The sequence below is a fragment of the Rhinoraja longicauda genome, chromosome 27, assembly GCF_053455715.1.
Source record: "Rhinoraja longicauda isolate Sanriku21f chromosome 27, sRhiLon1.1, whole genome shotgun sequence".
Lineage (NCBI taxonomy): Eukaryota > Metazoa > Chordata > Chondrichthyes > Rajiformes > Arhynchobatidae > Rhinoraja > Rhinoraja longicauda.
Window position 1 is genome coordinate 29,513,259 of NC_135979.1, and position 26,430 is coordinate 29,539,688.

Here is a 26,430-nt window from a genome sequence, read left to right on the forward strand (position 1 = left end):
ATTTATCCAGCCAATCAATGGATCATTTACCATGGCATTGTTAACTTCCATGAAAAGATTTGGGAATTGCATAACCAATTTTCTCCATCCTTTGAGCTTTCAGCGTGAATGCAAGGAATAGTGACCTGTTTGGGAAGGTATTTATTCACAAAATGCTGGAGTAACTCAGCAGGTCAGGCAGCATCTCAGGAGAGAAGGAATGGGTGACGTTTCGGTTGAGACCCTTCTTCATACTGATGTCAGGGGGGCGGGACAAAGGAAAGATATAGGTGGAGACAGGAAGACAGTGGGAGGAATTGGAAGGGGGAGAGAAAGAGAGGGACAGAGGAACTATCTAAAGTTGGAGAAGTCAATGTTCATACCGCTGGGCTGCAAGCTGCCCAAGCGAAATATGAGGTGCTGTTCCTCCAATTTCCGGTGGGCCTCACTATGGCACTGGAGGAGGCCCATGACAGAAAGGTCAAACTGGGATTGGGAGGGGGAGTTGAAGTTTGCAGCAACATATCTACTGGCTTGGCAGATTCCTGTTCCTTGTAAGTGGAAGCAGTAAGGACATTGCTGGCCTTTTAAGCTTCAGTACATGACTGAAGAATAATTGTAAATACATAAATAAAACAGCAAAAAAAAGTGAAAGGATAAAATTAGCCTCAGGAATATTCATCCACATTTGCACATGATACTGCTCACACCTGTGGAGTGTGGGTAAAAGCAGACCATTTCTGAAATGTAAGGTGCCAGATTGAATAAACCAGAATGAGTTTTGGTGCTGGTGATTTGAATGAAGGGATGAAGACTGCAGCGTGAGGCAGCAGAGATGGACAACAGCAGTGTGGGGGAGACGGCTGCAGCCCTGGTCAGCGAATATCTGAGCCACAGAAACAGTGTGGAAACAGGCCCTTCGGCCCACCAGGTTCGCACCTGGACGCTAGTTCTATCCTACACACTGCACGCGACCTGCAGCTGCACGCAACGGCGGAGGACACCAACGGCTACGTGTGGCCAGGCTAACCCTGCAACGCTGCCATGACAACGGGCCTTCATGGTCAGGTCAAGCACTCTACACCTAAAACAAATGGAGCCGAACCTGGCGACTCTTGTACATTGTTTTAGTGTACTATTTCTATACACTAATACTGTATTTAAAATGTGCATATACTTTACTGAACAGTATGCAAAATATGTATTTCACTGTACCTAGGTAATAATAAAGGTAACAATAAACAATAAATGTAACAATAAAGTACCATTGATAAATAACCATTGAACCATTGGAGTATTGTATCTCTTCCCAACTTGCCCCAGTTTGTGAGAATGTTTTGTTACCATCCATAGTATGGAAGCAGGCTGAGGAGGGGAAGACCATGTATTCTAAGGGATGGGTGGAATAGCATGGTATATTTGGTATATAGACAGCAGCAACATCTACACAGCTGCTGCCTCACAGCATCAGGGACCCAGGGTCAATCCTGGTCTTGGATACTTCCTGTGTGGAGTTTGCATTTTCTGCCTGCGACTGCATGGGTTTGCTTTGGGTGCTCTGGTTTCCTCTCACATCCCAAAGACATACAGGTCAATTGCCCCCAGTGTGTGGGTGGATGGTAAAATGCAGGGGCAGATGATGGGCGTGGGAGGGAAATAAAAAATGGGATGAATGTCGGATTAATGTAAAAGAGTGGTTGACATTCAGCTGGTGAGGAGGGCCGAAGGACCTGTTTAATGCTGTGTCTCGATATGATTCTAAACCATACCGTTCCACACAATGGGACGCAAGGTGCTGGAGTAACTCAGCGGGTCAGGCAGCATCTCTGGAGAACACAGATAGGTGACGTTTCACAGAGTGCTGGAGTAACTCAGTGGGTCAGGCAGCATCTCTGGAGAACACAGATAGGTGACGTTTCACAGAGTGCTGGAGTAACTCAGTGGGTCAGGCAGCATCTCTGGAGAATACGGATAGGTGACATCTTGGACCAGGACCCCTCTTCGGGCTCCAGTATTGATTTTCGAATCTGAGGAAGGGTTCCGACCTGAAATGGTGCCCCTCCATGTTCTCCAGAGATGCTGCCTGACCCGTTGAGTTACACCAGATCTTTGTGTCTGTCATTTTGTGTAAACCAGCATCTGTAGTTCCTTGTTTTCTTCATTCCCCCAACACTATGACTTCTTATTTTATGACACAGAAGGAGGCCTTTTGCACATGACGTTTATACCAGTTATCAGATCAATCCCATTCACCTGTTTATTCCCCTGTGACCAACTCTCTTGCAGATGGCCAAAAACTCCCCACCCACCCCTCAATTCTCCTGCCTCCCACCCTGGGGACAATTTACAGTGGCCAATCGATTGAGCATGTCGTGTGGGAAAGAAAACTGCAGATGCTGGTTTAAATCGAAGGTAGACACAAAATGCTGGAGTAACTCAGCAGGTCAGGCAGCATCTCAGGAGAGAAGGAATGGGTGACGTTTCGGGTCGAGACCCTTCTTCAGTCTGATGAAGGGTCTCAACCCGAAACGTCACCCATTCCTTCTCTTCAGAGATGCTGCCTGACCCGCTGAGTTACTCCAGCATTTTGTTTCTAACTTCGATTGAGCATGTCTATGGGACCTGGAAGGCACACAGAGTCAGAAACAGGTCCTTCGTCCCACTTTGTCCATGCTGACCATTTGTATGTTGGGCTAGCCCTCTAAACCTTTCCTATCCATGTATTCTGGGAAAGCAAGCATGTGAGAATGTCAAAACTCCCTGCAAACAGCACAGCAGGTCAGGATCTAGCCCAGCTTGTTGGAACAGTCATGTATCTGTACTTATAACTGTGTCACTGTGCCAGTGATAGTTTTGTATTTCTCTCCCGCATCATTTCATCACCCCACTCTATGGTGGCGCAGCGGTAGAGTCGCTGCCTTACAGCGCCAGAGACCCGGGTTGGATCCTGACTACGGATGCTGTCTGTACGGAGTTTGTGCGTCCCATGGGCTTTCTCCAGGTGCTCTGGTTTCCTCCCCCATTCCAAATATGTGCTGGTTTGTAGGTGAATTGGCTTCTCCACATGGCCCCTGGTGAGCAAGATGTGGAAACAGGTGCACAGGTGATCGATCGCTGGTCGGCGTGGACTCAGTGGGCTGAAGGGCCAGTTTCCACACTGTATAACTAAACTAAACTAAACTAAACTAAACTACGGTGACTAAACTAAACTAAACACTTTCTTTGTCCATCATTGCTTCTCTCTGCAGTTTAAAAAAAAAACCTTTTTTCATTTGTTGCTGTGACATTTCTTCTCTCTCCACCTCATTATTTTCCCCATCACCTGCTTCCACCGAGCCGCTGGGAAAGCTGGAATGGGGAAATTATTGCAATCACACAAGTGACATTGTGGATAATGAAGCTGGAGCCTCACGGGGGAACCGTGGAAACAACTGCAGCCAAACTACAACGAGAGCAAAGCGACCAGGAGCCTTCCCCAATCACTCTCCCCTCATGCAACCAACAAAAGCAAGGAGGTGCCTTTGTTCAGCTGCAGATGGAATGAAAAGCTCCTCTAATTTATTTACATTAATTTGTGGATTTTATCTTGATGGAAACAGATGGAAATAAATGTCAGATCAAAGGACTTGGAGCAATTATTTCTTGAGTATTTTTGTTTCTTTTGCAATATTCAAATGTTGGTACCTATTTGTTAACGGTCGGTATGTTTTTTAGCTTCAATCCAATTGCCATTCTCCATCATTTGAATGCACATTGACATCACTTCCGATAGAAGATTTTTAACTGCATAGATGGAGCTTTAGTTACTTTCAATGATGCTGATTGATTGCTCTGAGGAACGCTTATATATTAGCGAAACAAAAGTGGCAACAAGATCAGAATGGTGCAGCTGGTAGATCTGCTGCCTCACAGCGAAAGGGGTGTGGGTCCAGTCACAACCCCGGGCACTGTCTGTGTGGAGCTTCCACGTTCTCCCTGTGACCACATGGGGTTCCTCTGTGCGCTCCGGTTTCCTCCCACGTCTCAAAGACGTGCGTGTTAGAAGTTTAATCGGAAAATTACCCTTAGAGAGGAGTGGAGGAGAAAGCAGGACAACATGGAAATAACGTGAATGGACACAAAATGCTGGAGTAACTCAGCGGGTCAGGCAGCATCTCTGGAGAGAAGGAAAGGGTGACGTTTCGGGTCGCGATCCTTTCAAGGACTCAACCCGAAATGTCACCCATTCCTTCTATCCAGAGATGCTGCCTGACCCGCTGAGTTACTCCAGTATTTTGTGTCCATCTTCTGGTGTAAAGCAGCATCTGCAGTTCCTTCCTACAAATAACGTGAATAGGTGATCAATGGTTGGCTTGGACTTGGTGGACCAAAATTGCCTGTTCCCAGGCAGCACCACTCTAGAAAATCCAGAACATCTCATTCATTATCAAAACTAAATTAAGGAGATAAATAATTAGATTTTATTATAATAATGAAACCGCAAAATGGATTCCAGTCCATGAATAGTTCATAATATCATAAGTGACAGGAGTAGAATAAGGCCATTCAGCCCATCAAGTCCACTCCGCCAATCAATCATGGCCGATCTATCTCTCCCTCCGAAGCCTATGCTCCTGCCTTCTCCCCATAACCTCTGACACCCATCTTGGTGTCTTTCAAACCTTTCAAAGCACTTCAACAAAAGCTGTTCACGGCACCGTGGCGCACGTGACAATGGACGGAGCTGAGAATGGAATCTGCGTGATTTGGAAGTCTATCGTACCGTCATTATTCCGTCGAGCAGGCCGGAATCTGCGCTGGGCGGTGCTTGGAGCCGCTCCATGGACCACTTTTCAATGATCGAGGTGACGTGCAAGTTTTCAGTGTTTAAAATGCGGAAGCCTGTCATGTTCACTCCACAGTAGCGGTACGAGTCCAGGTCCAGGGCAAAGAGATCCTGTGAGAGAGAGAGAGAGAGAGTCCCGTGTTGAGATAATTCACACGCCGAACGTTATGAATAGCCGCACTGTCTCTTTGATTCCGAGTGCAGACGTCCTCAATCAAAGGCAGCCTCAAGTGTTTTGCTGCTCAGTGTTCTTTCAGCTGCAATCATCAATATTGTCTGCTGTGTCGGACCCTCCAGTCCTCAAACCTCACCACTGTCAGAATCTGCTCCGCGCTGTGACATCTCAGTTGTAGAAACAAATAGGTTTGAATTGGATTATAATTAATTACAAGAATTCTGAACATCAATCGCTCCGAACATTGCAACTGCCATGGCAACAGAGGACCTGACATTTGCATAGTCAAAGTGCTGGAACTAGCATGCCAGGAGCTGAGAAGTTTCTTTCAAAAGTTGTTTCATTTTCTTTCAATTGCATTTGCAATTGACGTGAACTTCACTGAACACAAAAAAAAATTAGGTTGGACTTTCTGACTGAGAACTCCACCAGAACATAAGAACCTAGAAACACAAAGTAGCAGCAGGCCATTCAGGCCTTTGTGACTGCTTCGTCGTGGAATCAATTCATAATTGATCTTTTAATTTGCCCCCATTTTCCTGTTCCTTGATTTGTTCAAATAATTGGTGCAGTACGGTGGAGCAGCGGTAGAGTTGCTGCCTCACAGCGCCAGAGACCCTGGTTCGATCCTGACTATGGGTGCTGTCTGTACGGAGTTTGTACATTCTCCGTGTGACCGCGTGGGTTTTCTCCGGGTGCTCCGGTTTCCTCCTGCACTCCAAAGATGTACAGGTTTGGAGGTTAATTGGCATCAGTAAAATTGTAAATTGTCCCTCATGGTTAAGGGTGGTGCTGGTGTGTGGGGTGTGTAAGAAAATAACTGCAGATGCTGGTACAAATCGAAGGTATTTATTCACAAAATGCTGGAGTAACTCAGCAGGTCAGGCAGCATCTCAGGAGAGAAGGAATGGGTGACGGTTCGGGTCGAGACCCTTCGCTGAGTGGCATGGACTCGGTGGGCTAAAGGGCATGGTTTTGCGTTGTATCTCTAAAGTCTAAAGTGCAATATAAAAAAAACCAGTAGATCCCAGTCAGAATGAATACCCATAACAATTAATTTTAATGTAATCACCTCCCATTCTTCTCAACTCCAGATCACAATTTCAGTCTGTTTTGTCCTCCCTCAAACAGCTAGGCTTTATATTACATAAGGGTAAATGTGTCAGGTCGATGACCTTTTATCTTCCTAATGAAAGGTCATAAAATGGAAATGTTAGACACAAAAAGCTGGAGGATCTCAGCGGGTCAGACAGCATCTCTGAAGAAGCAAGTCTGAAGAAAGGTCTCGACCTGAAGCTTTGCCTATACATCTTTCTTCAGAGATGCCGTCCAACCTGCTGAGCTCCTCCAGCTTTTTGTGTCTATCGTCAAATTGAAATGTTATCTCTCCACAGATAACGTTTAGATAACAGATAACAGACTGCTGGACCTGCTGAGTGTCTCCATCAACCTCTGTTTCATATCAATTTGATGAGATATCCTTGTACTACCTCTTCTGTAAATGTATGTTCTGTCAGGTAGTGAGACCACCCCCATACACTGAGTTCCTGTTATCGTCTTTTCTCCTTTCATTTCTTTGGTCTGAACATGAGCACGCTTGACGTGTTGCGGCCATGTAAACATATGTCACTTTCTTGGATTACACGCGTGTTCCTTTTGAATGAGGCCAAGTTGTCAGACATGACACAGAATTTGGGATTGTGTTGGTAGAATGTTTCTGGCTGCTTCACCTGGAGGACCAAGCTAAATGGAGCATGGGTTCAAATCCAATGACGGGAACTGAAACAAAATTAAATTTCAGTTAATTAAGCCAAAGGCCATCAATATTTTCTTATCCAATGTGCCCCATCAAATCTATGACAGCAAATATCGTCGACGCTATTCCTCCCCTTGTTTCCCTGTGGCCTATACTCCACACGTACAGTGCAACAGCACAGCATCAGTGTCACCGCCTTACAGCGCAGGGGACCTGGGTTCGATCCTGACTGCGGGTGCCGTTTGTACGGAGTTTATATGTTCTCCCTGCGTGGGTCATCTCCAGGTGCTCTGGTTTCCTCCCATGTTTAAAAGACTTGCAGGTTTGGAGGTTAATAGACCTCTGTATTTCACAAAATGCTGGAGTAACTCAGCAGGTCAGGCAGCATCTCAGGAGAAAAGGAATAGGTGACGTTTCCTTCGAAACGTCACCCATTCCTTCTCTCCTGAGATGCTGCCTGACCTGCTAAGTTACTCCAGCATTTTGTGAAATAAATACCTTCGATTTGTACCAGCATTATTTTCTTACACTAATAGACCTCTGTAAATTTCCCTAATGCGTAGGGTGGAACTGGTATACGGGTGATCGTCGATTGGCGCAGACTCAGTGGGCCGAAGGGCCTGTTTCCACGCTGAATCCCAAAACTAATCTGATCTAAACATGCATCTTAACATCATCTCATTCACCATCATCTCATTCACTCACTAGAGGTAATTTACAGCAGCCAAGTAATAATAAATCCATGATTGGGATGTGGGAGGAGACCGGAGAGTGACAGGACACAGACAGGGTCATTAACAGAATATGCAAACTCCACACAGATACCTTCAGGGTCAGAATGTGATCATGGCTGCTGGGCCAGGGAGGGATTACACCATCTGCACATCTACTGTGCTCTTTCTTCCGACTGAATAGGAAATCAGTGGTCATTATCTGATTATGTCGTAGGAAGGAACTGCAGATGCTGGCTTACACCGAAGATGGACATAAAATGCTGGAGTAACTCAGTGGGACAGGCAGCATCTCTGGTGAGAAGGAATGGGTGATGTTTCAGACTGACACCCTTCTTCAGACCTGAAACGTCACCCATTCCTTCTCTCCAGAGATGCTGCCTGTCCTGCTGAGTTACTGCAGCACTTTGTGTCATTATCTGATTGTTCTGGCCAGTTTGCCACTCTAAGCAAGCAACAATGAGTTGAAACAACGCTGTTCCTTTTTTCAGAAAGTCCCTCAGAATCTAGGAAAACTTGACTCCACTTTGCTTTTTGGAATTCTGAGGTGATCAATGATGCCAATGGGGGAACTTCACGGGTCAGGCAGCATCTCTGTACGACATGGATAGACAATAGACAATAGACAATAGGTGCAGGAGTAGGCCATTCGGCCCTTCGAGCCAGCACCGCCATTCAATGTGATCATGGCTGATCATTCTCAATCAGTACCCCGTTCCTGCCTTCTCCCCATATCCCCTGACTCCGCTATCCTTAAGAGCTCCATCTAGCTCTGGGTGATATTTTAGGTCGGAACCCTTCTTCAGACCCAAAACATTGACCTTATCCATGTCCTCCAGAGATGCTGCCGGACCCCTTGAGTTACTCCAGCACTTTGTGTTTTGCTCAAGACTTCAGCCTCTCTAGTTCCCTGTGTCTCATTGACCTACAAAATGACGCCTACTTACAATGACTAAGTAAGTAGAACTAAATCTAGATCCTACCTGTCCACTTGGACAATCCGCAGCATGTCAACACCATTTCTGCAAACTTACCCCTGAGGTTGAGACCTGACAAGTTTGGAGTCTTAACCTTAGAGTCATAGAGTGATACAGCACATTCAGCCCAACTTGCCCACATTGGCCAACATGTCCCAGCTACACTAGTCCCACCTGCCCGTGTATGGCCCATATCCCTCCAAACCTGTCCTATCCATGTACCTGTCTAACTGTTTCTTAAATGTTGGGATAGTTCCAGCCTCAACTACCTCCTCTGGCAGCTTGATCCATATACCCACCACCCTTTGTGTGAAAAATTTACCTCTCAGATGAAATCGTTTCCCCTTCACCTTAAACTGATGTCCTCTGGTCCTCGATCCACCTAATCTGGTCAAGAGACTTTGTGCATCTACCCGATCTATTCCTCTCATGATTTTATACACCTGTATAAGATTATCCCTCATCCTCCTGCGCTCCAAGGAATAGAGTCCCATCCAACTCAGCCTCTCCCTATAGCTCAGATCCCTGAATCCTGGCAACATCAACCTCCTCATAAATCTTCCTGCTTGAATGGAAATCCATTTGCTGACACGTTATTTGTGTGTTTGCTTATTGCTCTAAATTTAAATTTCTCGCAGTTTTGTTAAAGCTAAATTTGTTTGCCTCACTGTTCAAAACCTTTCAGTTCATTTGCAGAGGAAGGCAAATTAGCAGAACCGAAATTACCAGGTTTTGCTAAATTTGCAAAAATCATTGTTTATTGTGGTTAATTTTCATCCCATGTTCACTCCTTTATCTCACACTCCCTGCAAAAAGTACCCTGAAAGAGGACTAAAAAGAACTGATTAATCTTTTGTCATTAATACACACCTGTGTGATAGATGGATTATTTACCAAGAGTATGTGAGTTAAGGTGTAATATCGCCAATGGTGGGTAAGTTGCCCTATTTATAAACCAAGCTTGCTTCTCTATGAAGAATTTCAACTGATCTGGCGAAGGAAACGATTGCATGCATCCTTCATGTAGAGAATAACTTGTAAATCACTAGAAATAATATTAAACTGTGTCGGAAGGAACTGCAGATGCTGGTTTACACTGAAGATGGACACAAAATGCTGGAGTAACTCAGCGGGTCAGACAGGATCTCACGACAGAAGGAATAGGTGAATCGGAAGCATTCTACAGACTGATAAGACCATCTAAATTATGTCTGAAGAAGGGTTCTGACCTGATGTGTCACTTTTAGTTTAGTTTAGAGATACAGCATGGAAACAGGCCCTTCGACCCACCGAGTCCGTGCTGGTCAGCGATCATTGTACACCAGCATAATCCTACACACCAGGGACAATTTTTATTGCAATTTTACCAAAGCCAATTAACCTACAAACTTGTACATCTTTGGAATGTGGGAGAAAAAAAAAGATAGGATAGACGGAACATTAGTCTGAAGAAGGGTTCCAACCCGAAACGTCACCTACTCCTATTCTCCAGAGATGCTGCCTTGCCCATTGAGTTACTCCGATGTTTTGTGTCTATTTTAATATTATACTAGTCTTATAATAACAGTAAAAGTGCAATAGTAAATCCCAGACAGTTTAAAGGGAACTGCTGCCCACCAATTTCAATTCTTTTTATTTTTATTTTTATCCCTTACTCTCATCACAAATAAACATGTTATTTTAGTTTAGTTTAGAGATATAGCATGGAAACAGGCCCTTTGGCCCACCGGGTCCGCGCCGACCAGCGATCCCTACATATTAACACTATCCTACACACGCTAGGGACAATTTTTACTTTAACAAGCCAATTAACCTACAAACCTGTACAGCTTTGGAGTGTGGGAGGAAACCAAAGATCTCAGAGAAAACCCATGCAGGTCACGGGGAGAACGTACAAACTCCGTACGGACAGCACCCGTAGTCGGGATCGAACCCGGGTCTCTAGCGCTGCAAGCGCTGTAAGGCAGCAACTCCACTGCTGCGCCACCGTGCCGCCCTTGTGCTCCTGTTCCCCGTCTCCCTGCACTTAAGTAATTGGAAAGTGTCCACCAACTGTGACCTTTGTCCACTTGAATAAAAGGGAGGGGTTGTATGGATCACAAAGCTCACCCAATGTGCTTGTTCAAACCCTCACGAACCCATGATTCCATGTGATCAGCGTTTAGAATGTAGCACAGTTTCTAGCTGATTACATGCCAGCCTTGGAGGGGATTTAATTACAAACCCTTTCACCATAAGGCAGCATGGTGGTGCAGCGGTAGAGTTGCTGCCTCACAGCGCTCGTAACCGCCAGAGACCCGGGTTCGATCCTGACTACGGGTGCTGTCTGTACGGAGTTTGTACGTTCTCCCCGTGACTTGCGTGGGATTTCTCCGAGATCTTCAGTTTCCTCCCACACTCCAAAGATGTGCAGATATGTAGGTTAATTGGTTTGGTGTAAGTGTAAATTGTCCCTAGTTTGTGTAAGACAGTGCTAATGTGTGGGGATCACTGGTCAGCGCGGGCTCGGTGGGCCGAAGGGTCTCTTTCTGCGCTGTATCTCTAAAACTAAAAACTAAAAGTGTTAGTTTAATTTAGAAATACAGCATGGAAATTGTCCCTTTGGCCCACCAGTCCAAGCTGACCATTGAACACCCATCCACAACAGTTCTATGTTCTCCCACTTTCTCACCCACTCCCTACACACGAGGCACAGTTTACAGAGGCCAACTAATCTACAATTAATCTGTTTGGGATGTGGGAGGAAATGGTCACAGGCCCTTTGGCTCACAACATCATCCGAACATGATGACAAGAGAAACTAATCTCATCTACCTGCACGTGATCCATAACCTTCCATTCCCTGCATATCCATGTGCCTGTCTAACAGCCTCTTAAACTATTCTATTGTATCTGCCAACACCACTAACTTGGTAGAGTTTTCCAGGCCCCCATCACCTCCTGTGCAAAAACTAAATCCCTCCATCTCCTTTAACCTTTGCCCCTCTCACTGCTATGCCCTCTAATTGTTGATGTTTTCACCTGATGGAAAGGTTCTGACTCTCTCCCCATCTGTGTATGCCTCTCATAATTTAATATGAATGATTTGATGAATGATTTATCTGATGCAGGAAACGTCGCCAAATGCCAGAGCAATGAAGCTTTGATAAAGCAAAGAGCACTTTCTATAATGAAGTGTGTTAGGGCGGCACAGTGATGCAACTGATAGACCCGCTCTCTCACAGCTCCAGAGACCAGGGATCAATCCTGATCTCTGTGGAGCTTGCATGTTCTTCCTCTGATCGCCTCCTCCCACATCCCAAACGCATGTGGGTTTGTAGGTTAATTCATAAGATCACAAGATATAGAAGTATAATTAGGCCATTCAGCCCATCGAGTCCACTCCACCATTCAATCATGGCTGATCTCTGCCTCCCAATCCTATTTTCCTGCCTTCTCCCCATAACCCTTGGCGCCCATTCTAATTAAGAATTTGTCTATCTCTGCCTTAAAAATATCCACTGACTTGGCCTCCACAGCCCTCTGTGGCAAAGAGTTCCACAGATTAACTACCCTCTGACTAAAGAAGTTCCTCCTCACCTCCTTTCTAAAAGAGCGCACTTTAATTCTGAGGCTATGACCTCTGGTCCCAGACCCTCCCACCAGTGGAAACATCCTTTCCACATCCACTCTATCTATGCCTTTCACTATTCTGTAAGTTTCAATGAGGTCCCCCCTCAAACTTCAAACTCCAGTGGGTACAGGCCCAGTGCCGTCAAATGCTCACCATATGCTAACCCACTCATTCCTGGGATCATTCTTGTAAACCTCCTCTGGACCCTCTCCAGAGCCAGCACATCCTTCCTCAGATATGGGCCTCTGTTATTAGCCTCTGTAAATTGTCCCTAGTGTATCGGGAGTGGAAATGTTATCGTAGGGATACGGTAGAACTCGTGTGGACGGGTGATCAATGATCAGTGGACTGGTGGGCCAAAGGACCTATTTCCATGCTATATTTCTAAATTAACTAAAAGTCCCCTGCAAGGCTGACAGGTTTTCCACTACAAACTTGTGTGCTTCATTCTAATAGCGGAATGGATAATGAAACATTAGATAATCATGTATACCTTTCCGTTTTACAATGCACAGCATTCCTTTTTATGCTCTTATGTTCTCATTGCTAGCCAGCAGAGCATTTTTACAGCTGTTACACATCAGGACAGATGTGCGTCTTTTGCTCCGCTGTGGAACTAATCCTCAATTGGATTGTTTACTGGGATAATTTTAGATAAAGACAATCAATTGGACCACAAGTTTTTGCTGAAAGTACAAAATGCTTTTGTGTGATGTTGGTATCTCTGCAGAAATATTATTAAAAACTTTTGGGCTGCCCAATGATGCATTAAAATTCAGATGTGTGGAAGCAAGAATGGGATCTGGGCAGTTGTACGTAATCAGTGTTTTTTTTGTAGACACAAAGATGTCAGTATCAACTTTTAATCAGCACATGTGTCACGTGGCTGGTACACTAAATAATCGAAGTGCCTCTAAAAAGTTTAGTTTAGTTTAGAGATACAGCGTGGAAACAGGCCCTTTTCCCACCGAGTCCGCGCCGACCAACGATCCACGCACATGAAAACTATTCTACATGCACTAGGAACAATTTACATTTACTGTATACTGGGCTAATTAACCTACAAACCCGTACGTTTTTGGAGTGTGGGAGGAAACCGAAGATCTCAGAGAAAGCCCACGCAGGACAAGGGGGTGAATATACAAACTCCGTACAGACGGCACCAGTGGTCAGGATCGAACCCGGGTCTCTGGCTCTGTAAGGCAGCAACTCTACCGCTGCGCCACCGTACCTGCCCTGCCAAGTATTGTGTGCAGTTCTGGTCGGCCCATTACAGGAAAGGTGTGGAGGCTATGGAAAGGGTGCAAAGAAGGTTTATCACAACGATGCCTGGATTAGAGGGTATTAGCTACTGGCAGAGATTGGACAGACTTTTTTTCTCTGTAACGCTGGAGGTTTCAGGGACACCTGATACAAGTAGATAAAATTGTGAGAGGCATAGACCATCAGAACCTTGTTTCCCCAGGATGGAAAAATCAAATACAAGAGGGCAAAGCTTTAAAGCGAGAGGCAAAATTGAATAATTTTGACATCAATGATCAGCATTCAATTGCCAGCTCTCTAAATGTATAGATTGTTTTTTTAGAGATACAGCGTGGAAACACACATGTCGGTCTACCGGGTCCACGTTGGCCAGCGATCACCCGTATCCAGGCGCTCCTCAACTTACGATGGGGTTACGTGCCGAGAAACCCATCGTAAACCGAAAATATCGTACGTCGAAAATGCATTGAATACACGTAATCATGTGGCCGGAAGCGAGCTGTGGCTCATGATGAGTCGCTGCCGTTTGCACCATCGCAAAGTCAAAATATCGTAAGTCGAAGCATCGTAAGTCGGGAAAGCGTCTGCACTAATTCTATCCAACCCATTGGGAACAATTAACCCACAAACCTGCACACTTTTGGAATGTGGGAGGAAACCGGAGCTCCTGTAGTGAGCGGATGCAATCACAGGGGGAAGCGTACAGACCCGTACAGACAGCACTCTAGGCAGCAACTCTACTGCTGCACCACTGTGCTACCCCTGTTGAACGATGTTGAAGATTATATCTGTTTGAGCTTCGGCATAATGGCGGGAAGTCTAATCCACAGGACAGAAAAGTAGACGGAGGCATAATGAAAGCCAAATGCTGGCCATAAATTCACAAATGGGATAGACTCGGCAAGAGTAACATCCCCCATCAGTATTTAGATGAGAGACAACACAGACACATTTTACTGCTGATATTTCCTCAGATTGTAAAGTATGGCTAATTGAGTTCCTTACCTAAAACACACGGAGTATCATTCTGGGCACAGATAGACACAAAATGCTGGGGTAACTGACCTGCAGCACCTCTGGAGAGAAGGAATGGGTGACGTTTTGGGTCAATGCTCTCCTTTAGACACACATAACAATGTGCTAATATTCCCCTTTGTAAACTACACTTCACCAAGCAACTTTCAGTCACTATTTTATCTTCCCTATGAAACAAATGTCTAAAATTGCAAATAAAGACATGCATTTCCCCCTTGGAATTGCAACAATTGCAAATCCATGGTGTACAGTTCTACAACCACACAGACATCTGACAGAACAAGTGCTTAAAGGGTTAATGTGTCATGCAAACTCCACCTGCCACGCTGCCTATTGAAAGGGGATCATTGAGTGTTGCCAGCTGGCTGGGCCTGCCACCACCAAGCTCCTGAACACAAAGCTTTGCCTATCAGCGTGGGACCATTCTAAAACGTTCAGCTTAACATAAAAGTCCAATTCATTCGGACCCATGAGTCTGGTTCTGTGGAGCGACATTAACTAAAGCAGACAAGTAAGGGGGGAAACTTCACCAGCCTTGCAGCGAAAATGTAAAGTGACAATCTTGGTACCATAGATATATTGTTGCTGAGCTGACACAGAACATGAGGTAATTCGCTTACAGCCAAACAAATCTTATTCAGACAAACTTAAAATATTCCACACATTCATCTAAGGAGAGGATCTTTCCACCATGAAGAAAGCTTCACTCACATCCCTCACAGAGGATTATTGTTAGTGCTTTACATCACTTTTACTACTAAATACTTTTATCTTAATGCATTGTAGAATGCGAAAAATTTGTGATAACTTTACCGAAGGGAAATAACTGGGTTGAATTATCATGCAGGGTGCACAAACATGCATGCACGCGCACACATGCACACGCACACATGCACACGCACAACACACGTGCACATACGCAGATGGGAGTTATCTACAGGCCCCCAAACAGTAGCCTGGATATAGGGTGTAAGTTGCAGCAGGAGTTAAGACTGGCATGTAACAATGGTACTGCCACTGTGGTGATCGGGGATTTCAATATGCAGGTCGACTGGGAAAATCGGGTTGGTTCTGGACCCCAAGAAAGGGAGTTTGTTGAGTGCCTCCGAGATGGATTCTTAGAGCACTTGTACTGGAGCCTACCAGAGAAAAGGCAATTCTGGATTTAGTGTTGTCCAATGAACCAGATTTAATAAGGGAACTCAAGGTAAAGGAACCGCTTGGAGGTAGTGACCATAATATGATTAGTTTTAATCTGCAATTTGAGAGGGAGAAGGCTAAGTCAGAAGTGTCAGTGTTGCATTTGAACAAACGGGACTATGAAGGCATGATAGAGGAGCTGGCCAAGGTCGACTGGAAAAGGATCCTAGCAGGTATGACGGTGGAACAGCAATGGCAGGAATTTCTGGGCATAATCCAGAAGATGCAGGATCATTTCATTCCAAAGAGGAAGAAAGATTCTAAGGGGAGTAGGAGGCAACCGTGGCTGACAAGGGAAGTTAGGGATGGAATAAAACTAAAATAAACAATATATAACATAGCAATGAGTAGCGGGAAGCCAGAACTTTCAAAGGACAAAGGTAACAAAAAGGGCAATATGGGCTGAAAAGATTAAGTACAAGGGTAATCTGGCCAAGAATATAAAGAAGGACGGTAAAAGCTTATTTACTATGATAAAAGAAAAAGATTAGTAAAGACAAAAGTAGGTCCCTTGAAGGCAGAAATGGGTGAAATTATTATGGGTAACAAGGAAATGGCAGAAGTGTTGAACAGGTACTTCAGATCTGTCTTCACTCAGGAAGACACAAACAATCTCCCAGATGTACTAGAGGACAGAGAATCAAGGGAGACAGAGGAACTGAAAGAAATTTGCATTAGGTGCGAAATAGTATTGGGCGCGAAATAGTATTCATTGGATGAATTTAAAAGAGAGTTAGATAGAGCTCCAACATCTTTGGAATGCGGTTGGAATCAGGTGCACTCAGAGGAAGCCCTAGTGGTCACAGGGAGAATGCACTGTCTACTTCTCAGGGTTAGGGAAATAACCCTGAGAACTGAGGGTATAGGTTTAAGGTGAGAAGGGAAAGATTTCACAACAAACATTTTCACACAGGTAGGTATAAAGACCGAGCTGGCAGAGGAAGTGGTTGATGCAGGTACAATAACACCAGATTATTATCTCAATGGTGTCAGGTTAGGTAAGGGGGAGGTGCAGCGAGACCTGGGTGTCCTTGTACACCAGTCACTGATAATTGGCGTGCAGGTACAGCAGGCAGTGAAGCAAGTTAATAGAATGTTGGCCTTCAAAAGAAGAGGATTTCAGTATAGGAGTAAAGAGGTTCTTCTGCAGTTGTATAGGTCCCTGGTAAGACCACATCTGGAGTATTGTGTACAGTTTTGGTCTCCTAATTTGAGGAAGGACATCCTTGTAATTGAGGCATTTCAGTGTAGGTTCACGAGATTGATCCCTGGGATGGCGGGACTGTCATATGAGGAAAGATTGAAAAGACTAGGCTTGTATTCACTGGAGTTTAGAAGGATGAGAGGGGGTCTTATAGAAACATATAAAATTACAAAAGGACTGGACAAGCTAGATGCAGGAAACATGTTCCCAATGTTGGGCGAGTCCAGAACCAGGGGCCACAGTCTTAGAATAAAGGAGAGGCCATTCAAAACTGAGGTGAGAAGAAACTTTTTCACCCAGAGAGTTGTGAATTTGTGGAATTCTCTGTCACAGAGGGCAGTGGAAGCCAAATCACTGGATGGATTTAAGAGAGAGTTAGATAGAGCTCTAGGGGCTAGTGAAATCAAGGGATATGGGGAGAAGGCAGGCATGGGTTACAGATTGTGGATGATCAGCCATGATCACAATGAATGGCGGTGCTGGCTCGAAGGGCCAAATGGTCTCCTCCGGCACCTATTTTCTATGTTTCCATGTTTCTATGTGCATGCACACAAACGCACACACATATATACACGCACACATGTGTGCACACACACACATACACATACACTCACACACTTGTGCACACATACATACATGCATACACACACACAACCGTACACCTACACATACTGTACACATATACACACACATGGATATATTTAACAACACAAATGAAAATAACTAATCGAGATCTCTAAACTGGAGCAAGAACAATAAATGGGAAAGATGAATAAAGTCAGTCAGTGTTAAGGAAACATGAGATGGCAGATACTCGAATCTTGAGCAAAGCACACAAAATGATGGAGAAACTCAGCAGGTCAGGCAGCATCTATATAGATGAGCCTTGAGAAGCGTCCACCCAAATTGTCACCTTTCTATTCCCTCCACTGCCTTAAAAGGGCATCAATAATACCGGTGCCCAAGAAGAGTAAGGTGATGTGCCTCAATAACTACCGACCGCTAGCACTAATGTCTGTGGCAATTAAATGTTTTGGTTTGGTTATGAACTCTTTTTCACACAAAGGGTGGTGGGTGTATGGAACAAGCTGCCAGTGGAGGTAGTTGAGGCTGGCACTATCCCAACGTTTAAGAAACAGTTAGACAGGTACATGGATAGGACAAGTTTGGAGGGATATGGACTAAGCACAGGCAGGTGTGACTAGTGTACCTGGGACATGTTGGCTGGTGTGGGCAAGTTGGGCCGAAGGGCCTGTCTCCACACTGTATCAGTCTATGACTCTATGACTCCCACCTCACCAATAATCTGAATCCACTACAATTTACCCACTGCCACAACAGGTCAATTGAGGATGCGATCTCACTGGTTCTCCACTCTGCACTGGACGCCTTGAACAAGAAACATACACACATCCGGCTGTTGTTCATGGACAACAGCTTGGTGTTCAACATCGTCATCCCCTCCAAGCTGGTGACCTAGCTCAGGGAACTGGGTCTCCACGCATCTCTCTTCAACTGGATTCTCGACTTCCTCATCCACAGACCACAATCTGTTCGAATTGGCAGCAACACTTCCTCCTCGATAACCATCAGCACGGGAGCAGCTCAAGGCTGCGTGCTCAGCCCCCTGCTCTACTCACTCTACACTCATGACTGTGTAGCTGGACACAGTGCCAACTCCAACCTCAAGTTCACTGACGACACCACTGTTGTTGGACGAATTACAGATGGTGATGAGTCAGTGTAGACGTGAGATCGACCGATTGTCCAAATGGTGCCAGCACAACAACCTTGCTCTCAATGTCAGTCAGACCAAGGATCTGATTGTGGACTTTGGAAGAGGAAGGATGAGGACCCACAATCCTGTTTATATTGATGGGATGGTGGTGCAGAGAATCCAAAGCATCATATTCCTCTCTGCGCATATCTCTGAAGATCTGTCCTGGACCAGCACACTGATGCGATCCTAAAGAAAGCCCATCAATGCCTCTACTTCCTGGGAAGATGGAGGAGGTTTGGTTTACTCACTTGAACTTCTACAGGTGTACAGTAGAGAGAACATTGACTGGTTGCATCACGGCCTGGTTCGGCAACGCAAAACACCCAGGAATGAAGAAGACCGCATAAAGTGATGAACACTGCCCGGTCCATCACGGGTACTGACCTCCCCACCATCGAAGGGATCTACAAGAGTTGATGCTTCAAAAAGGCAGCCAGCATCATCAGAGACCCACACCACCCTGGCCATGCTCTCATTTCATTCCTGCCATCGGGCAGAAAGTATAGGAGCCTGAAAACTGTAACATTGGGGATCAGGAACAGCTTCTTTCCCACAACCATCAGGCAATTAAATACTACAACCTCCAAATAAGTTCCAAACTACATAGAATGGGGGGCATTATTTTTGTCTTTGCATGATAGCTTATTTGTTCATTTGTCTCATATATATATATATGTATATATATATATAACATTTCCAAGTTTGTCCAATCTCTCTTTCGACTCTCAAATCCAGACCACTTCCTAGAGAAACTATTTTGTAGACTTCCAAAGCCTCCACATTCTGTACTCTGACCGGCTGGTCTTTAAAGTGTAAGAAAATAACTGCAGATGCTGGTACAAATCGAAGGTATTTATTCACAAAATGCTGGAGTAACTCAGCAGGTCAGGCAGCATCTCAGGAGAGAAGGTCCCGAAACGTCACCCATTCCTTCTCTCCTGAGATGCTGCCTGACCTGCTGAGTTACTCCAGTATTTTGTGAATAAATACCAGCTGGTCTTTAAATCACTTCCGCATGCAGTTGCAGACTTACCCAATTACCGTTGCACCCAATCCACTCTCCCAGGCTCCGGCCTAATGCTGTTGTAATGAGCCTTCCCTCAACTCATCACTTTTCCCCAAGGCCCAGTCTTATCCTTACCCTTATCCATAACTATCTTAAAACGTATGCAATAATGGTCACTGTTCCCAAAATATGTTCCCACTGAATCTTCAGTCGCCTGGCCAAGCTCATTTTCCAACACAAGGTTGGACATGAGGCCTCCAACACAAATATGGCCCAATTCCTGGTTGAACTATCTATATACTGTTTCAAGGAACTCTCTTGGATGCTCAAAGTCTTTCAGTGGTGCCAGGCTGCTGGAAGGTATAATTGAACATGCTGTCTGTGTTAAATGTCAAACATTTGCCTGATGGAGAAAAAGATGGAATACCACCTTCTCAACCATCGCTGCCATTCAGATAAAACAATAAAATATATTACCAAAGTTGTAAAAATGTAGTGGTAGTATTCGGTCATCATCCCCATTGCCATCGCCTAAAACAAAACAGAAAAGAAAAGTGTGTTACACTTGAAGAAATTCTCTCAGTGCAGCAGAACAGCCCATGCAGAAGGTTCCCCATTCTTCTCAATTTCTTCTGTACGGTTTCTATTCTACATGCAATCCTACATGTCATGTGTGAACTCAGGCATGAAATGTGGAAAGATATTGAGCTGTAGCTGCACACAAATCACAGGTCAGGATGGTGAAGCCTCGGTTACTTTCGCCCTCCCAAGCACAAAGACACAAGGAACAGTTGCAGCATTCTCACTGCCTCGGGTGGAATCAACTAACCCAATGGTCATTGTTTTACGTAAATCCACAGAAGCTGCAACTCAACCCATTTGATTGAAGTGTGCCAGCTCTTCACTCAGTGCTGTTTGCCTGCCACTCTTCCCTTTCAAATATTCCCTTTCCTGTTTAGGATCCTAAAAGTGACTTAGAGTCATAGAGTTAGTCAAGCAGCACAGAGACAGGCCCTTCAGCTCAACTCATCCATGCCAACAAAGATGCCCCATCTAAGCGAGTCCCATTTGCCCACATTTGGCTCATATCCCTCTCAACCTTTCCCGATTTGTGGAACTGTCCGAATGTCTTTTAAATGTCGTTACTGGACCTGCCTCAACGACCTCTTCTGGAAGCTCAAACCCACCACCCTTGCCCCTCAGGTGCCTATTAAATCTTTTCCCTCTCAGGTTTAGAAGGATATGGGCCAAATGCGGGCAGGTGGGACAAGTGTAGTTGGGACATCTTGGTCAGCATGGGCAAGTTGAGCCGAATGGCCTGTTTCCATGCTGCATGACTCCATGGCTCTTCAGTGGCAAATGGCGAAAGAATCCAAAGCCATGTGCCAAGAAGGAAATGATGTTCACATCACACACTATAACCTCTTCATGTTTGGATCATCAGGAGAAACAAATCCACCAATAATTCCAATTCAGGAGAAATTTAGAATTTCTGATTGGCCTGATTATACAAACGGAATCCATTGCTAAATAACATGCACTTGATTTACAGAAATAAAGAAACAAAGTTAATTCGAATTAAAATAATTGAAATAAAAGTAATGTAAATAAAATCAGGAAGTGTTCAATCGGTCAGGTAGTAACTATGGAGAGAAAAGCAAGGTCTGTGGACTTTCATCAGGACCCTGACAGAGATATGGGTGTTTCCGTAAATACAGCACTCAGTAGGGAAACTGATCTACAAACCTCCAGGTTATCTTCCTGCTTTTTTAGGTAATATTCCCATTGTTTCATATCCTGTATTTTAAGTAGTATAGATCATGGTGTACAGCCAAAATAATGAGATGAAGTAACAATAAATAAATCAATCTGTTTTTACAAAGAAAAATATCAGACGTTTTTCTTGCCTTTTTTTGTGACATTTTTCAAGCAGGATTTCATCAAATCCTTTGGCTAATTTATACCAGAAAGATGACATTAATTTTGCAATGAAATAACTCAATATAAACCGAATTCTGATCATGCTTATGATTTTTATGATTTATCGCCCAATGAGATGGTTTTCTGATGCCCCTTGTTTTTGCAGCAGAACGTGTGAAATGTGTGAGCTAAAAGCAGATTATTTTACCTTTATTGTTTCTTTTTTTATTGTTTATTTTTTGTTTTTAAGCTTTCCATTGAAATACTTAATAATGAATAGAACTTCAAATCATGAATCTAGTTTGCTCACCTATTTTAGCGATGTCTCATTCTGTTGACCCCCCCTCCCCCCCCCCCAGGGAGTAACGTCGTGAAAGCTATTTATAGCGCTATATCGAGTTTTTTTTTTGCACTCGTCGTGATTTTTTTTTAAATCCAAGCAATGCGATTAATGATCCTGGTGTGAACAACGGGCCTCGTAGTGCCGACATTTTGTAAGGGAGCTTCGAAATCAGTAAGTGTCGCGGTCACGGTGGCGCAGCGGTAGAGTTGCTGCCTTACAGCGAATGCAGTGCCAAAGTCCCGGGTTCGATCCCGACTACGGGTGCTGTCTGAACGGGAGTTTGTACGTTCACCCCGTGACCTGCGTGGGTTTTCCCAGAGATCTTCGGTTTCCTCCCACACTCCAAAGACGTGCAGGTTTGCAGGTTAAATTGCCTGGTAAATGTAAAAACTGTCCCTAGTGGGTGTAGGATGGTGTTAATGTGCGGGGATCGCTGGTCGGCATGGACCCGGTGGGCCGAAGGGCCTGTTTCCATGCTGTATCTCTAAACCAAATGTCATATATTTGAACAAAATTCTCTTTTTTTTCAAATTTTGAAAGTATTAAATTTTGCTCAAATTTTGGTCGATTTTGATCACAAATTAGCTCAAAGGGTCGGCCCGTTTTTTTATCCTGTGGTATTTCATTATGATTTAATAACTTTCAAGTTTGGCCACCCATGTCACAGGTTGGTACCCTTATTTACAGAAACACTCATATCTGTATTGCCCGGATTTCCCAAAGCTTTGTAGTTTTAAGTCAAGGAGATTAAAGTTATTGAATAATCAGTTGTAATGCATATATCATATCATATCATATCATCATATATATACAGCCGGAAACAGGCCTTTTCGGCCCACCAAGTCCGTGCCGCCCAGCGATCCCCGTACATTAACACTATCCTACACCCACTAGGGACAATTTTTACATTTACCCAGCCAATTAACCTACATACCTGTACGTCTTTGGAGTATATATTTCATTATTTAAAATTTATGGTCATAAGTCAAAGGAACAGAATTAGGCCATTCGGCCCATCGAGTCTACTCCACCTTTCAAGATTGGCTGATCTCTGCCTCCCAATCCCATTTCCCAGCCTAATCCCCATAACCCTTGACACCCATTCTAATTAAGAAGTTGTCTATCTCTGCCTTAAAAATATCCACAGACCTGGCCTCCACAGAGTTCCACAGATTAACTACCCTCTGACTAAGAAGTTTCTCCTCACCTCCTTTCTATAAGAGCGCCCTTTAATTCTGAGGCTTTGACCTTTCCCTCTTTCCGTCTCAACCCCATTCTCCTGCCTTGTCCCCGTAACCTTTGATACCCTAACTAATCAAGAATCTTATCAATCTCTGTTTTTAAAAGTACCCAATGACTTGGCCTCCACAGTCATCTGTGGCAATGAATTCCACTGATTCACCACCCTCTGACTAAAGAAATTCCTCCTCATCTTCTTTCTGAAGGTACATCCGTTGATTCTGAGAAATTGGCATGAAGCAGGCATTGCAGATATTACCCTTTAGAAGGATTGTATGATTTTGGTTTTTAATGATTTCACACTCAATTACTACAAATGCATAGAAAATGTGTTTCAATCTAATTTAGCATGCTAAACAGTTACCGCATTTAGCTCTAATCAGAAGAACCCCCAACATCTCACATAAATGGTAGCAATTACATTCAAAAAATTGTTTGGTTTTCACCCCAAACCTTTTGTGCAACAAAACAGGATGAGAGTGGTTTCCAATGACAACTGCCTGTTGAGGTTGCCGTGTGGCACATCTTCGTTGCTAGGTTTTCACAGCCTTAAGCAACGCTCTCAGAGTCATAGAGTGATACAGTGATACAGTGTGGAAACAGGCCCTTCAGCCCAACTTGCCCACACCGGTCAACATGTCCCATCTGCACTAGTCCCACCTGCCTGCGCTTGGTTCATATCCCTCCAAACCTGTCCTATCCATGTACCTGTCCAACTGTTTCTTAAACATTGGGACAGTCCCAGCCTCAACTACCTCCTCTGGCAGTTTGTTCCATACACCCACCACCCTTTGTGTGAAAACGTTACCCCTCAGATTCCTATTAAATCTTTTCCCCTTCACCTTGAACCTACAGTATGTCCTCCGGTCCTCAATTCCCCTTCTCTGGGCAAGAGACGATGCATCTACCCGATCTATTCCTCTCATGATTTTGTACGGTGATAAGGTGAGGGGTGATAAGATCACCTCTTCATGGCATCCACAGTGCCGCGACTTATCGTTGTCCCCTGAAGATGGGGGGAAATAGCAGGGGAGGGGAGGCAGGTACATTCAGTATATGAAAGTCTGCAAATATTGGCAACGTTTGAGTGCAGTCCCATGAGCCTTCTGCTGAGCAGAGGCTCAATATTCCTGTGGAGATCACAGCGTATCTAAGAGCTCTGCATATCTTTTACTGCCGAGAGATACAGCACTGAAAACTCAGGCACACACACACACAGTGCTACACACTGATCTCCAGTGAACACCTGGGTCCCATTCACTCAAGATTCCCAGCCAACTTACTAAGGCGGTTTGATGGTCAAAATGCAAAGGGCATAGGTCACGCAATGTTGCTCCAATTTCTATCAATTAGGATGGAGAAAAATGGGGTTTTACCCCCTTCTTCCCTCTGCCCCCCCTCCCCCCATGTGTACAGCCATTTCTCCCACTATCCTGCCTCCTCTTTCCCCTTATATTCCTTCCTCTAGCTTCAAATTTCACTCCTCATCTCTCCCATCCTTACGTCCTTTTGCCTCCTTTTTATCTCGTGACTTTGCCCACCCATCTGCCAATTAAAATCCCCCCCACCTGTGTCCACCTATCACTTGCCAGGCTTCGTCCCTCCCCCACCTCTGTTCCGGCTTTCTCCCCCTGACTTCCAAGAGTCTGAAAAAGGTTCCCAACCCGAAACGTCACCAATCCATGTCTTCCACAGTTGCTGACTGACCAGCTGAATTACTCCAGCACTTTGTATTTAATAATGGCTTGTGCATTAACAATGCCAGAGAAATTAAAGCTGGTAGGGTGAAAAGATCATCACGCAAACCAACCTCCCTTCCATTGACTCCATCAATACTTCACGCTACCTCACAAAGGCCACCAGCATAATCAAAGACCAGTCTCACCCCGGTCACTTCCTCTCCCCCCCCTCTCCCATCAGGCAAGAGGTACAGAAGTGTGAAAACACACAGCTCCACCAGTTTCAGGGACAGTTTCTTCCCAGCTGTAATCAGGCAACTGAACCGTCCGATCAACAACTAGAGAGCGGTCCTGATCGACCATCTACCTCATTGGAGACCTTTGAACTATCTTTGCTCGGACTTTACTGGACTTTATCCTGCACTAAATGTCATTTCCTTTATCCTGTATCTATAGGCTGTGGGCGGCTTTATTATAATCATGTCTATTCTTTTCACTGACCGGATAGCATGCAACAAAACAGCTTTTCACTGTACCTCAGTACACATGACAATGATCATAAACTAAACTGGAAGTTCCCAGTCAATGGGCAGGTCTTCTGCCAGAAATGGTTACTAACACATTGAAAGAGGCACTAAATGGCTCCTATGTGTAATCTGCCCATGCCAAAGAAACACGTGTTTCTAAGTTACAGATCCTAGCTCACAACGGTGAAAGTAAACACAATTAACAAAGCAAGACTAAGGCACAACCCAAAGGCACGATTCAGCTGCTGGCTTTGTTGACACATTCCTCAGCATTTAATATCAGTGGGTTAATACAAGCAAAGCCACAAGGCCACAGCTACAGTGGATGGGACTCACTTGTTTCAGGATCTGAACCGCCACTGTGTAGCTGCAGTCGAATATAACGTGGAACTCCCGGCCTCGTTTCATCTCCTTCAAGAGGGGCCTGGTGTCTCTCGAGTCGATGGGAAGCTGGCGAATCTTCAGCCGGATATTGTACCTGGAGGGAGCTGTTATCAACTCTTGCAAACGTATGAGACCTTCAACGATAAAGCAGAACAGCTATTTCTGATGTGCAGTAGGTCCCATCAAATTGAGTACACAAGTTGCCAAGTCCTCCCCTCTTCCTCATCTTTTTCTTACAGTTTATCTAATTCACACACTTCTCACATCACAGTAAAGGTTAAATTGCATGGAATCTTAGAGCAAAGGAAAAGGCCATTTGGCCCATCATATTCAATGCAGACCATCAAGTACCCATCTATACTTCTCTTACCCAACACCCTTTGCGTTCTTTACATCTCTAGCCTTTGTCACTTTCTCCGCCCATCTGCCAAATCATTCTATCACTTAGATAGACACAAAAAGATGGAGTAACTCAGCGGGTCTGGCAGGGCGGCACGGTGGCGCAGCGGTAGATTTGCTGCCTTACAGCGAATGCAGCACCTGAGACTCAGGTTCGATCCTGACTATGGGCGCCGTCTGTACGGAGTTTGTACGTTCTCCCCGTGACCTGCGTGGGTTTTCTCCAAGATCTTCGGTTTCCTCCCACACTCCAAAGACGTACAGGTATGTAGGTTAATTGACTGGGTAAATGTAAAAATTGTCCCTAGTGTGTGTAGGATAGTGTTAATGTGCGGGGATCACTGGGCGGTGCGGACTCGGTGGGCCGAAGGGCCTGTTTCCGCGCTGTATCTCTA

At 44.8% G+C, this 26,430-nt stretch overlaps 1 protein-coding gene across 3 annotated transcripts in view; it reads right to left on the bottom strand.

Annotated features, from left to right (window-relative positions):
• LOC144606858 (glutamate receptor ionotropic, kainate 3-like) overlaps positions 1-26,430 on the bottom strand; it is a 552,253-nt gene that overhangs the window by 344,484 nt on the left and 181,339 nt on the right. For all 3 annotated transcript variants that reach the window (XM_078423285.1, XM_078423286.1, XM_078423284.1), the window contains 3 exons: positions 25,589-25,770; positions 20,022-20,075; positions 4,742-4,915 (listed from right to left, as the gene is read on the bottom strand). In XM_078423285.1, coding sequence (XP_078279411.1) covers positions 4,742-4,915; positions 20,022-20,075; positions 25,589-25,770 — 410 coding nt within the window. The remainder of the gene's footprint in view (positions 1-4,741; positions 4,916-20,021; positions 20,076-25,588; positions 25,771-26,430) is intronic.